General features: G+C 32.3%; 1 protein-coding gene across 2 annotated transcripts in view; it reads right to left on the bottom strand.

Moving 5' to 3' along the window:
- NETO2 (neuropilin and tolloid like 2) overlaps window positions 1–15,683 on the bottom strand; it is a 67,076-nt gene that overhangs the window by 33,803 nt on the left and 17,590 nt on the right. Inside the window, exons 2-6 of one of the 2 annotated variants that reach the window (XM_081274693.1) lie at window positions 14,957–15,013; window positions 12,358–12,498; window positions 11,474–11,722; window positions 7,299–7,322; window positions 7,067–7,194 (exon numbers count right to left, since the gene is read on the bottom strand). In XM_081274693.1, coding sequence (XP_081130819.1) covers window positions 7,067–7,194; window positions 7,299–7,322; window positions 11,474–11,722; window positions 12,358–12,498; window positions 14,957–15,013 — 599 coding nt within the window. Of the gene's footprint in view, window positions 1–7,066; window positions 7,195–7,277; window positions 7,323–11,473; window positions 11,723–12,357; window positions 12,499–14,956; window positions 15,014–15,683 lie in introns of both variants that reach the window. The other variant, XM_081274692.1, reaches the window with a different exon arrangement.

A 15,683-nucleotide genomic window follows, 5' to 3' on the forward strand; every position in this document is an offset into this window, starting at 1 on the left:
CTGGGTACACATTCAGAAAAAAACAGAGTCACATGGCAATTTTATAGGAAATTACCATGATGTTTTCCAGAGTGGTATATCATTTTGCATTCCCACGAGGAATGTATCAGAGTTTCAGTTACTCTTTAGGTTTCCAGGATTCAGCATTTTTTCTTTTCTTTTTTTTTTTGGTGGAAGGTGGTGTCACTGTTTCCAAGATTAGTCTTTAATTCTTAAAGCAAGCCTCCTGCCTCAACCTCCAGAGCCACCAAGTCTGGTTTTGTATTATTTTTTTTAAGTAACCAGTTTTAATGGCGGTATATCATTGTGATATACTACTATCTCACTGTGGTCTTAATTTGCATTTTTGTAATGACTAAATGTTATTTGAATTGTCTGATAAAATTTTCCCACTTAAAAATTGGGTTGTTGACCAGAAATATGGAAAAATGTGCTCTATATGTGGAATATGAATTGTAATGTATTCTGCTGTCATGTATAACAAATTAGAATAAAAAAATTTTTTTAAATTATGTTGTTGGGGCTAGGGCTGTGGCTTAGTGGTTGAGCACTTGCCTTGCATGTGTGAAGCACTGGGTTCAATCCTCAGCACCACATAAAAATAAATAAAGGTGTTGTGTTCATCTACAACTAAAAAATATTTTTAAAGAATTGGGTTGTGTGCATACTATTGAGTTTGAGTTCTGGAAAAAAGAAGTCTTCCAGAAAAAACGGTGATTTGCCAAAGCCTTTTCCCACCCAGTGGCTTTTCACTCAATAACATCCTTCACAGGGAAAAGCTTTTTATTTTGATGGATCCAATTTATGCGCGCACACACATACACACATTTTTCACTTATGGATAGTTCTTTGGTGTCCTATCTAAGAACTGTCTAACCCAAAGTCATTTTTTTCTGGAGCTTGGGGTAAAGCTCAGTGGTAGATACCTAGCTAGCACAGAGCAGGTCAAGTTAGATCCCCAGCATTGGGGGAAAAGGAAGAAAAGATTTTCTCCTAGATACTTACAATTTAACGTTTATGGTTATAATATATATTTAGGTTTTGTGTGAGGTACTTTATAAATGTCAAAGTGCATTTTTTAAAACTACAGACTTATATTGTTCCATCCCCATCTGCTGAAGACTACCCTAACTCCACTAACTGCTGTGTATATGTCAGAGCAATTAACCATGTTTACACAAATCTAATCTCTTGGGCTATTTATTTTGTTCCATTGACCTGTACCAATTTGTCAATATCACATTATCTTGATTACTGAAGTTTTACAGTAAGTCTCCATCTTCCATCTTCATTCTTTAACAGTATTATTTACTTACCATTAAGTTCTAGAATTAGTTTCTTAATATTTACAAAAGTACGACTGGGATTTTGATGGGAATTGTGTTCAGCTACACAAATCAATTCTGAAGAACTGATATTTTACTGTTACAGAGTCTATTAATATATATACACAGTGCATCTCTTCATTTAGGTCTCTTAATATTTTAATCAGTGTTCTACACATTTTCAGTTTATGGATGGTGCATATACTTGTAAGAAGCTTTTTAGAAACGGTACTGTTTTCTTAATTTTCAACTGACTGGTATTAGTAGTAAATAATAAGATAGACTTAGTATATTTTGTATATTGGTTTTATATCCTGCAAACTTGCTAAACTCATTTTTGTTTCAGGAATTTAAATTTTTTTTTGGTAGAGTTAATGGAATTTTTTATACAGATAATCAATCACGTAAATCTACAAAGACAGTATATTTTTCCTTTTTGCACTGGCTACAATTTCTAGTATGGTGTTGAATAGGAGAGTTAGTTACAAATTTCAAAGGGACAAGTATTCAAGTTTTCACCATTAAATGTGATATTAGCAGGAGGCTTTTGTAGATATCCTTAATCAGGTTATGCAAACTTTTTTGAGATTTATTTTTATTGCGAATGGGTACTGAATTCTAACAAATGGAGATGTCTGTATCCTTTTTTTAAGGTCAATTTTAGCTCTTTTATGGTGAATTATATTTTTTTTCAGATGCTGAATCAGTCTTGCATTTATAGGATAAACCACTCTTCACTGTGATATAGTATACTTTTTATACATTGCTATATCAGATTTACTAATCTTTTGTTGAGGGTTTTGGCATCGTTTTCTTAATGAATTGATAAGTAGTTTCCTTGCATCTCTGGTGATATCAGAGTACTGTGTTTTATAAAATTAGTTTACATTGTACCCTCCTCTTTCATTTCTTGGAAGCGATTGTAAAGAACAGGCATCATTATCTTTCTTAGATGTTTGGTACAATTTGCTGGCAAATCCATCTAGGCTTGGGTTTTGTTAGATTTTAATTTATGAATTCAATATTTGAATAAATATGGGATGATTTACTTCACATAGTTATTGGATACTTTTGGTAGCATGTAGATTTTTAAGGAATTTGACTACATTCAGTCATGTGATGTTTGAGCAGAGTTGTACTATATTTTATTATTATTTTTTAATGGGTAGAATGATAGCCTTTCATTCTTGATATTGGTAAGATGGTTTATATTTGCCCAGACATTTGTTGTTCATTAACTTTCATTCATGAAGTTCCATGAGGCTCCAACCCTCCACCTGTCCCCTCTGGGTATTGTAGATTAAATCATCCCCAGCCCTTTTTGAAACACGAAGTTGCTGAGGATTATCTTAAACTTTCGATCCTCCTGCCTTGGCATCCCCAGGGTGTCTCCCACCACATTAGGCTCCACAGCATTTTTGAGACAGGGTTTTGCTATTTTGCTTAGCGTCCCACTAAGTTGTTGAGGCTAGCCTCAAACTTATTATCCTTCTTCCTCACAGCCCCAGACTTATAGGAGTGTGCCAATGCATCCTAACTCCATCATTCTTTCTAGTATTATTTCTCTTTTTTCTAAAGAACTTCATTTAGTAATTTCTTTTATAACAGGCCTATAGACAACAAATTTTCTTCGTCACTCTTCACCAGAGTGTGCCTTCATTTTGCCCTCATTCCAGTTTTTTTTTTCTTCTCCTAGCACTCAAAAAGATTTTGAACTATCATCTTTGGTTTTCATGATTTTCTACAGATAAACCCAATCATTATCATCACTGCTTCCTTAGAAAGCACCATTCTTGTCTGGCTGATTTTAAGATCTCAATCTTTGGTTTCAAATAATTTGGTTTTGATGTGTGTAGGCCTTGGTTTACTTAAATTTTATTTCTAACTTTTTTATCCTCTTTGGTATTCACTGACCTTCTTACATCTAAAAATTCATGTCTTTCACTAAATTTGGAACCTTTTAGCAAGTATTTCTTGAAGTATTTGTTCTTTACTAATCTCTGTTCCTTCTAGAATTTAAAATGATATGTTAGGCTTAGTGAAATTGTCATACAGGCTTCTAAATTGGTTCTCAATATTTTTTTTTTTTTGTATTTCAGATTGGACAATTTCTAACAAGTTATCTTTTAACTGACTGTCTTATCACCTCCATTCTGATAGAAATTACATATAATAAGTATTTCTAAAAACTTCAGATATATTTCTCTTTTGCTTGTATACTTCATTCTTTTATACTAGTAAAGAACTGTTTATGATATTCTCTTATAATCTAAAACACTTATTAACAAAAAAAGCAGACAGAATAAATTATATACCTACTTATCCTAAGTTTAACAATTATCATTTCAATCTTATTTAAACTTTATCTGTGTCTCTCCTCACTTCTGCCCCTTACCTATTAGACTAATCCCATTTAATCTATAAATAGTTCCATTATGTAGTGTTAAAGTCACTTAAAAAGTAACCTCTACACTATTATCAAACCAGCCAATTTCTTAATATCAAACAGTGTTTGAACTTCTAATTGTCTCTTAATATCATTAGCTCCTCCCTGCCATTTATAATTTGTTGTACTGGTTGATCCCATATCTTGACTATTGTAAATAATGCTGCAAAAATATAAAGGTGCAATTATCTGTGTGACATACTGATTTCTCTTCCTTTGGATATGTGCTATGTAGCAGAATTGGTGGATCATATATCATATCAAAACTATTCTTACTTTTATTCTGAGAAAATGTCACTATTTCTGTAATAGTGGTAACTAATTTACATTCCCACTAATGATGTATAAAAATTCCTTTCTCTACTTCCTCCTCAACATTTGTTGATTTTGGTATTTTATAATGGCTATTGTAACACTAAGATATCTTACTGTAGTTTTTGATTTGCATTTCCCTGATAATTAGCGATGCTAAGCATTTTCTCATATACTTGGTGGTAATTTGTGTATCTTCTTTTGAGAAAGGTTTATAGTTTTTAACCTTTGCTGTAGTTTATTTATGACATTTTCCAATTCTGATTTTATGTGGATGTGTCTTTTTTTCTAGATTAATTTTGCCAGTGAATTGCTTATTGTTATCCTTCACAAAGAGCTAATTTTGGTTTTGTTGATTTTTAAAGAATTTATTTCTGCTTTTAAAATCATTATCTTTCTTCAGATTTGTCATTTTTAAATGTCTTCAGTTGAATCTTAGCTCATTAAAAAATTTCAAGCTTTTTTTCTTCTAATGGAAGTGTGTATGGTTGTAAAAGTTCTCAAAATACTGGTGTATAGCTGCATCCTACAACTTTTTTTTTTTAAAATAAATGGACACAATACCTTTGTTTATCTTTTATGTGGTGCTGAGCATCAAACCCAGTGCCTCACACATGCTAGGCAAGCATGCTACCACTGAGCCCCAGCCCACGCCCCCTACAACTTTTTGACATGTGGTATTTCTTTTATTGAGTTTTAAATGTTTTCAGATTTCTATCCTGATTTCTTCTGATCTATGAATAAGTAGAATATTATTCAGTTTCCAAATATATGAACAAACTGCCAAATATATAAGGCTGTAAAGTAATTTCTTGGTTGCCGATTCCTAGTTTAATTGTATTTTTTTCAAAGAAAGCTCTGCATAATCCCAAGCACTGGTGTATGTTCAAATTTCCTTTATTAGCCAACTCTAAAGACTAGTTTTGATAAATGCTTCACACGTAGAGAATGAATGTTCTCTGCAAGATACATGTCGATTAGGTATACTTGTGTTGTTTAAATCTTTTGAGCCTTAATAACTTTTTTGTACATTTGGTCAATTAATCATTAAGAAGAAAAAAATGTTCCCATTGTAACTTTGGATTTCTTACTTTTCCCCTGACAATGATGAATCTGTAGCTTAAACATTCTGAGGCTACATTAATTTGTAATAATTTTACATTATTTTAACTTCTTTGTGAATTGGTGACCTTCTTGATTTTTATTTTTATAGTTCCATCCATTCTCTTTGGGTATTTGCCTGTTATTTTTTAATTTTCCATTTTCAAATTTTCCTGTAAGCAAGATATATTTGGATTTTAACTATAGCATTTGCTTCATTTATTATTTTTGCCTAGAATTACCTCAATATTGCCCTCATTTTTGAATCATAAAATTTAATATGGAAATGGAGGTTGTCAAGTCATTATTTTTCCTCTCAAAATTTTGAAGATATTATTCTGTTGTTGTTGAGCTCTGTTTTGCTATCGATGGTGCTAGTGACAATCTAAATAGCATCCTTTTGGAGACAACCTGATTGTTTTGTCTACTCTTATCTCAAGGGTAGGTTGTGAGCATAGGTGTTTTCTTTTGGATGTGTGAGATTATCATTCATAAAATGGTGGTTTATGAATGGCAACTCTGTAGCCTTATTGGTTATTCTGGACTTATTTTTTGCTAGATGCCTCAAAAGGTTTTATGAGCCTAGGACCATTTTGTTAATTTTGGGGCTCCATGGTTCCTGGATTGAGCAGGGAATGTAAACTCATATCCCAAAACCAAACACACATTTCTAGTGAGAGTCCTAGGGGAACCCAGCCTTACCTCCAACCCCATTCTAAGAACAAGCCCATAAAAATACATTCTTTGTCACTGACATGTGCCAGTAGATATATTTTTTATTATTTTAGTTTATTTTATTTATTGATATATTTTTTAATTAAAACAAATTTTAGAGTTGTATATGAACAAAAACCTTTATTTTGTTTGTTTATTTTTATGTTGTGCTGAGGATTGAAACCAGTGCCTCACACATGTAAGTAAGCACTCAACCATTGAGCCACAACCCCAGCCCCAGTAGATATATTTTTTTAAATTTACCCTTTCACATCAGTCATCTCCCTCTAAGAGTTCTAGTTCTAAGCTACTTAGGGCCACACTAAGTTGCTGAGGTTGGCTTTGAACTTACAATTCCCCTGCCTCAGCCTCCCCAGCCATTGTGATTAGAGGCGTGTATCACCATGCCCAGCTGTAAATCTGATTTTCATAATTCTTTTAAAGGTATGTTCTCCCACCCCGTCTCTCTTCATAAACATATATTAAATCTAATTTTTGACTCTGTTGATATTCCTTAATTAGCAATCAATTTCAACCTGTTAGAGTTATTTACAACATTCTTCTCTGAGGTACTTCTAAATGAAAGCTCTACATAATTAGTAGAGGACAGCTGATGTGTAAGAACACAGAATTCAACATATTTTACACTGGTTAGTATAACCAACTCTGAGACCTCCAAGAAGACTCTCACCTCTTGCAGCCTAATTTTCTTAACCAAACAAAATATTTTGAATGATAAACTGATCAATATTTGTACTCACCATTAGGAACCTACAGATTTTAAGATCTTTTTTTTTTTTTTTTTTTTTTAAATGAGGTCTTGCTATATTGCCTGGGCTGGACTTGCTATCCTCCTGTCTCAACCTTCATGGTAGGTGGGAATACAGATATACGACACCAAGTCCAACTAGATTTTTGGAATCTTAGACTTTTAAAATTAAGAACCTTAATGTATGTGTAAACTTCCTGAAATTTATATTTGTTTATTTAACTCTAACAGTGCTGGTGCCCAATAAAGTAAGTGAAGTAAAATTAAAGTTTTTTTTTAAAGTTGTAGTGTTGTAGTATCAGTTTATATAATCAACAAATATTTGCATGAACAAAAGCAACAATTTATACAAATCACATCTTATGTTCTTCCCTGAAGTGACTCAATACATAATAATACCTTAGCTTTTGGAGTAGCTTTAATTGTCCATATGCAATCAACTGCTTGGCCAGGTTTTGTTTTTTCTTCTTGTTCTACCTGACTAGAACGTACTATTCCATCTGCTCCTGAGAGCTCGAACTGGCAATCTAGAGAGAATAAATGAATGACGTTCAAAGGAAAACAAGACTGATCAAAAATGCCTTGGGGAAAAAGAGGTAATATACTAAACCTGGGATGGGATTTAAAATACCTCCTAGGTAAGTAAAGTCTGGATCTGTAACAGAAAAAAGAAGAAAGTTATTCGTATTGAATTACTTTAAGGCTTAAATATTAGTTTACCTCAACAGTCCATTTATGAACTCACTTACAGAATCAATATTTATTTAATGATGATGTTCATATTTTTGATCCCATCATGAATTAATAACTTATGCTGCTTGAAAACTCACATCAATTACCAAAAGTAGTAGTCTGTTGACCAATGAAGGAATAAACAAAATGTGGTAACACAAGGGATTATTAGTGCAACCTTTAAAAATAAATGAAAGTTATTTTGGCTGAATCACATTAAAATTTGTCTTAATAAATTTTTTTGCATAGTAAGAGTAGTGGCGATAGTTGCAAAACATTGTGAATGTACATAATGCCACCAAATTGGAGATTTATGAATGGTTAAAGAGTAAATTTTATGCTATGTACATTTTACCACAAGAAATTTTTAAAAATTACAGACAGGGGTTTCTTTAAATACTACCTTAAAGTTCAGATATGACCTGCATTCACCAAAATACTAGAATAAAAAAAACTGCTGGAGAGTCAAAAATGTCTCAGAATCCTTATCTTGGAAAACCTATTTCATACATAGTTTATTTTATGTAATGGGATGCTCAATTCTTGTTAAAACTGTCTTTAATTCCAGACACTTTAGAAAGTTATTAAACTACAAATTGGAAAAAAGTGGAAATAAACTAGGAGCTTTATTTAGAATATGTCTCAGGGACTGTCCTTTTTAAATTTAAACTCATCCTTGCTAAAAGGCGACAACTAATAGGACACTACAGCCCTTTTGTAGAAAAATGTCAAAAGTAAATTTAAATCCTAAGTGGTACTGGGTGAAAAAGTCAGGAGCTAACTGGCAAGCTAATCAGAATTTTTCATATGAAGGAAAGAATTTTAAGGTTTTATCCTTATTGTTTTAAAATTCTCACAATTATCTAGTTAAATCCAGGAAGTAATATTGATTGAGAGCCTCTATCTTAACATTAGAGAATTTCATTAAAAGACAATAATTTCTTACAACTGTTAATAGTTTTCTTTTAGATTTACCACTCCCTAGACAAAATTTATTTTATATTATAGGGGTAGAAAAGATGGTGGAATGAGATGAACATCATTACCCTTAATTGCATGAATGGGGCGTCTCTACATCATGTACAACTAGAGAATCAAAATGTTGTGCTCCATTTGTGTATGATGAATTGAAATGCATTCTATCATGTACAATTAAGTGGAACAAATAAAAATGATAATAAAATAATAACAAAAAATTTATCTTATAAACATGACTTTTAATAACAGCAAATATAGCCGCATTTTAGCAAACTGGGCATTGCCTATTTATTTTGACATGGAACATCTTCCTTTCTTCTAACAATGAAACTGCAGAATCTTTACTTATATCACAAAGGCAACAAAAAAAGAAAAAGTTGCTTAGAGAATTAGAATTTAGTCCTGGATTAAAAAAAAAAAAATTTTTTAGTTGTTGAAGGACCTTTATTTTATCCATTTATTTATATGTGGTGCTGAGAATCAAACCCAGTGCCTCATACATGCTAGGCAAATGCTCTACCACTGAGCCACAACCCCAGCTCCTACTCTTATATTTGCCATCTACAAGAAAATCTTCATCTCTAAGTTTCCTCATCTATAAAACACAATCTTCCTGACATTATTGTCATTTGAATACAATTAAATATAATGTCTGTAGCAACTCTGAAGCACCATAAAGTGCAAATGAAAGGTCAAAAAAATCTAAAAATCCTATGAATTTCATAATTTGTCTATATTTTAACTATAATCCATATAAAGCTTCTCTAATAATATATAAAAATAGAGGAAAAAGAGCTTCTTTTGTCCAAATTAAGCATCTTAATATACAAGGTGATTCTTTTAAAAATATCTTAAAACATTACTCAAATAAGAGTAGTGTTTTTGCTACTGATAAATCATATGTAAGATTATTTTTATTATAGTGTCTTCAGTTAATAGAAATCGAATACCTGACCAATTTTTAACTAAGCCAGCTTTTATAATTTTTTCGGGCACTGGAACCCAGTGTTTTGGTAGACCGAGTGCTCTAACACTGAGCTATACCCCCAGCACTTTCTAAAACTATATTTTGAGACTGGGTCTTCCTAAGTTGTCAAGGTTGGCCTTTAACTTGTGTAATTACCACCACTCTTCATTTCCAGAACTTTTCCTTATCATCCCAAGCTGGAAGTCTATATCCATTAAACACTAATTCCTCATTCTACCCTTCTTAAGTCACTGGCAATTAAATTCTACTTTCTGTTTGTATGAATGTGACCACTTTAGATATGTTACATAAGTGAACCCACATAGCACTGATCCTTTTGTTTCTGGCTAATTTTATTTTTAGCATGTATCAAATTTTATCCATGTTGTAATATATATCACAATTTACCCAAACCAGTTAACTTACATCCTCACAAAAACCTACACATGATGTTTACAGCAGTTTTACTCCCAACTACTAAAACTTGGAAGCAATCAAAACATCCTTTAATAGAATGGATAAACTGTGGTACATCTGATAATAAAGTTTCATTCAGTGCTAAAAAAAAAAAAAAAAAAATGAAAGAAAGAGCAGTCAAGCCATAAACAGACATGGAGGAACCTTATGTGCATATGGCTCAATGAGCAAAAAGCCAATCTGAAAAGGTCACCTACTTATGATTTCAATTATATGTGGCATTCTGGAAAGGACAAAACTATGGAGATAGTAAAGAGATCACTATTTGCCAGTGGTATAGGGGGAGAGAAGAATGAATAGGAGGACCCCCATGGAATGTTCAGGGCAATGAACCTGTTCTGTATACGACTATAATATACATGTCAATATACATTTGTCAAAACTCAAAGAACATACAAAACCAAGAATGAACTCTAAATTATGATTTTGGATGATAATGATGTGTCAATGTTGGTTCATTGATTTTAACAAATGAACCACTCTGCTGCAAAGTGGTAATGAGAGGCAAGAGGTGTATGATATATACTTCCTACTATGAACCTAAAACTATTCTTAAAAAAATAAAGATTATAAGACAAATTTTACTTTTTTGGAATGTTGTCATTTTAGCAGTAGGCAAATAAATATTAAGGCAAAACTTTAAAATTTCCATAACATTTACTGACATAAGTTATTTTTATTTTTTGGGCAAACAAATAATGTTCTGACTGTTCTCACAGCATTCTTAGGAACCAGAGGTAGGTAAGACCCTATAATAGGTTGGACAGTGCCCCCTCCCAATACATCTACATCAGAATCCCCATAACCTGTATAACCTTATATTTTTTAAAAAGCAAATATAACAAGATGAAAGATATAATTAAGACTTTAAGAGGAGAAAGAGATGTGAAGATGGAGATCGAGATTGGAGCAATATGGCTATGATACCAGAAGTGTTGGAGCAGCTACCAGAAGCTAGAAGAAACAAAGAATAGATTTTCCCCTAGAGTTCCTAGATGGAGTAAGGTCCTGGTAGATTGAACTTTTGATCTCCGAACTATGAGGATATATTTTTTATTGTTTAAGTGTCCAAATTTGTAGTGATTAATTATGTCAATCTCAGGAAACTAATACAGTAGGTATTACCCCTTTCACCAATGGCAAATATCAGGTACAACTCTGTGCTTAGGTCTTACAGCTATTAGGTGACAGAAAAAAGACTCAAACCCAGATCTTTTACCTACAAGTGCAGAACAGTATTTTTTCTATTGCTCATTATTTTCAAGAGCATTTATTCAAATGAGCGGCTAAGTCAAATCAGTCCAATAAAAAACCTGCCAAAATTTTTGTGGGGATTGTGAAAACCAAACAATATGTTGAAATTATTTAAAAATACATTTATTTTGATATTGTGGACCTTAAGTATGTGTTTTATAAAACACAAGAAAAATAAGAAAATGTGATATCATCTGTATTATGCCTCAAAATTCAAATGATATGGTTCTAGTTCCAAGTTTTATTAAGGTTTATTTGTTCATAGACTAATTTCCTTTTCACCTTGAGAATCCCTTTAAAGTCTTGATCTTATTAACTTGACCAAATTATCTCTTTTCTAGCCTTAGGATTCTGCAATCAGGGTGAGATACTCAACCACTGAAAAGATTATTCTTTACCTGGAATAAATGAGTATTTTGCTCGAAATCCCAGTCCTTCAAGTTCTTCATCAGAACTAAACTTAATCCACATGAATCTCCCTGTTGACCTGATTAATGGAGGGCTTTTCATGCCACAGTAACGATCTATAAGAGGAGAGAAACCAAATGGCCCATCTCGAACTTCCAAGTGATCAAACCGACATTCAAATGATGGCTCTATATAATAATGTTCATCAAAGGTCAACTCTATTCTTTGACGTGGAGCAGCTATAAAACAAAAGCAAGCAAATCAGGGCAACAGAAATGGAAATATATAAATGTACAAACAAATGAGAAAAACAGAACAATCACTCTAATGCTTCATAGATAAGGATCATAATGAGAATTTTTATAGGTCACAATAAATGTCATATTTTACAATACTAATAATGTACTCTATAGAACTATTGTAACCTTCTCTTTGGCAAATGCTGTTTATTAAATTAAATGTATATGACTGATTAAAATCGAAGCTTCGAAAAGTTATTGGTTACTTATTTCATGAGATAAAATGTATCATGACACACAAAATAAACAGAAGAAATGAAGATAATTCACTAATTTGGACATAAATTTGCATGAAGACTAATAAAAAATGCCCGTAAGATTAGGTTTTTATCAGAGGAATTTCTCATACATACTGATGCACTTAACTGAATCATAATTTAGGAGATTCAAAATTCTCATGAAATTTCAATTATCATTTTGTTAATGTATTCAATATTTAGAAATACTAATCATTACTAGAGTTTAATTCAAATATAAATTTTGTTCAAATTGGCTTAAACATGGTATTTTTACCAATGCAGTTAATTTTGCAACAAAGTAGAAAATTCATCCAATAAAAAAAATTGATCAAATACCTTCCAAAATGTAGATACACTCCTTGTTTGGTGGATATGACTCAGGATAATTTGGTGAAGCAAAATGACCTCCATTACTGGTTCGAACCCAAATGCCACACTGGGTTACAGGAATGTGTTTGATTCCAATATTTTGTCCATCTTAGGGAAAAAATAGCATTTAAACATAATTAGAATAAAGCAGAATAGCATTCTTCTTTTTCCCCAACAACTTTCCAAACAATTGCCCACTCTGTAATATATATATAAAATTTTGTAAGAACCACTGCCAAATTTAGTTCAACAAACTGAGCACAGAATGAAGTAAGATTGTGTATGCTGTGCTTGCTAGAGGAACTTTGTGCTGGAGGATAAGTTTGCCATGTAGAGAATATAGAAAAACCATAAGAGAATCTGATAAATCAGTAAAATTTAATAAAGGATCTATGGAGTTATCTCTGGCATCCTTGTATTTAGTTTAACACAAAAGTCAAATAAGATTCAAAGATTACAGAAAGATTTTAAAGACTGTAGTTGAACACAAGTATTCAGTTCTGCTGACTCCTCAAGTTCCACTTAAAAAGCAGTAAAAGGATTTTTTTTTAAGGGCATAAACTTGTAAGTACAAGGAGGTAGATACAAAAGAAATAACTGGTAGTTCTAGAAGTAGAGTGAGGGGTTATGTGAAACTGGTAATTTTAATAATATGACTGTTTACATATACATAGTCTGTATATGAATTGTTTCATATACTTTAGCTTCTCCACAAATCTAGGCAGCTGCTGCTCATATATTATTTCTTTGGAGAAGGTAAAACAGATAATGGAATAGGAGACCTCAGGTGTAGCTGAGGATAAAAATGCCCATGGACTGATTAGTGAGTGCTAACACACTGAATGACACTCCCGGGCTTCTCCTACTGGGCTCACCAAAGGCCTCAGTGAGTTATGGAGTCTCTAAATGGGAAATGCAAAGATCCTTTCCTGGGAAATCTAATCATTCCTAAAGATTCAATGATGCAGACCTAGGAGATACCCAATGTCAGGGCATTCCACAGTGAGGGCCACAGCAGATAATCCTTACTTACACCTGCAGACTGCTAATGAGCAGTTTTTCAGTGCCCCTCTTAAAATCTGAACAGATGTTCAGTAATCACTGAATATTTAAAGCCACTAATTTGAAAATCAGACCCAAACAAAGAGAGAAAAAGCAACTCTAAGGAAACAAAGACTGCAAGAAAAATATTTTTTTTAAAGACAGTAACAACATAAAACTTTAATCTGAGAAAGAGAAAAGCAAATACATGAATAAAACAAGAACAAGGACATTCTTTTAAAAAGCATATGTATAAAACCAAGAATGCATCCAAAAACAGAAGAAATGAAAATATTAGAAAAAGTTTTGGGCCAATCTGACCTCTGCCTGTGGTTGTGCATAAAGTTTTACTGAATATATGCATGCCCATCATGTATATGTATTGTCTGTGGCTGCTTTCACACCAACAGCAGAGCTGAGTAGGTGTGCCAGAGACTGTATGGTCTTAAATACTTATTATCTGAATGTTTACAGAAAAAGTTTCCTAATTCTTGGTCTACAGAATAAAGCCGAGGAAGTCACCCAGCACGTGGAACAAAAAGACAGATGGAAAAAAAAACAAACAAACAACAATAGAGCCATAACTAAATAATGGCATTCCTAAAGAGAGAGAACGGAGAAAATGGAGGGAGGAGAGAGATTTTGAAAAATTTAACAAAACCCCCAAATTTCCAAAACCAAATGCAAAATTCATATTGAAAAAACTTGATGAGTAACTTAATATAAACCCTGAATACTGATTTAACCAGAATATAGCTATATTGAGAAGGGTGGTAAAAATGGAAGAGAACATTGTGGATGGGGGTGAACAGTAGGTGTGTCAAAGAGCTAAATTATTCACCTTCCATGGTGAGAAATCAGTATCAGATGTTTAAAATTGAAATAATCAAGAAATAGAAGAACAGCATGTTACTTAAAGATATGAGAGAAAATTCCAAACAATCAGTTTTAAAAAAAATAGTTATTTATATTGAGCAAGAAGGTGGTTGGGGTAGGTTAGGAGGAGGACTGTTTTTTTCCTATTTAGTACACTTGGATTTTTATCATGTACATGTATAACTGACAAAAATAAAGAACAATTAGGGTTATAAGGAAATGTACCCAACTATGACATGAAATTCTGGCTCAAAAAACACACTAATCTTTTTTTCTACATCAGGATACTTAGAATAGGACCAAAGAGCTTCAATAAGGTATTGAGAAATGTTTCATTTGTTTTCACTGGAACAAGGGATTTTTAAAAATTCTTGCTTAGTGATAAAGTATGAATATCATTAAAATTTTACACATAATCCAGTGTGCTAGGAACTAGTAGTGATGCCAAAAAATTTTAATTTACCAGGAGAAGGTTTTTGTTGATGATTTAGTCTAGTTAACAAGTTATATCCAGTTAAATGAGGCTGATAGGTTATTGGAATATGCAGAAGGATTATAGAAATAGTACTCAATTTTTTTTTTCAGTCCTTTCAATTAAGCCATCCCACTGTTCTGGACAAGTAGTAAGTTATCATTGTAAGTACTTTACCTTGGGTCTTTTGGGCCACAGCGATCCCTTCCACTACAAGTATTGTTATCAATAACACTAGAGAAATAACAGAAAAGTAAAGTTAAAAAAATGCATTTTTATGACATTTTACTAAGTCTACAAGGAGTATCAGATGATAATAAAAGATTAACTCACTATTTCTTACTAACAATGTTCATTCTCAAGATTTTAAAGTGTTAACACTAATAGATGTCATTTATTTTTCAACTTGGTATTTTAAAAAATAATTTAAAAACCTCAAAGCCCTAGAAAAGTCAGAACAAATTAACACCAGAAGTAGTAGAAGACAGGAAGGAAATAATTAAAATCAGAGCTGAAATGAATGAAATTGAAACAAATGAAACAACTGAAAAAACTGACAAAATGGAAAGTTGTTTCTTTGAAAAAAACAAATAAAACTGATAAACACATAGCCACGTTAAGGAAGAGAAGGAGAGAGAAAAGAGAGAAAACTCAAATTACTAAAATCCATGATGAAAGAGGAAATATCACACAGACTCTACAGAAATACAGAAGATAATTAGAAACTATTTTTTGAAAATGTGTACTCCAATAAAATAGAAAACATCACAGGCATGGACAAATTTCTAGAGTCATATGATTTACCCAAATTGAATCAGGATGACATACACAAATTAAACAGATCAATTTCAAGAAATGAAATAGAAGATACCATCAAAAGCCTACTACCCAAGAAAACCCCAGG

Source organism: Spermophilus citellus (assembly GCF_964194105.1).
Source record: "Spermophilus citellus genome assembly, chromosome: 18".
Taxonomy (NCBI): Eukaryota; Metazoa; Chordata; class Mammalia; order Rodentia; family Sciuridae; genus Spermophilus; species Spermophilus citellus.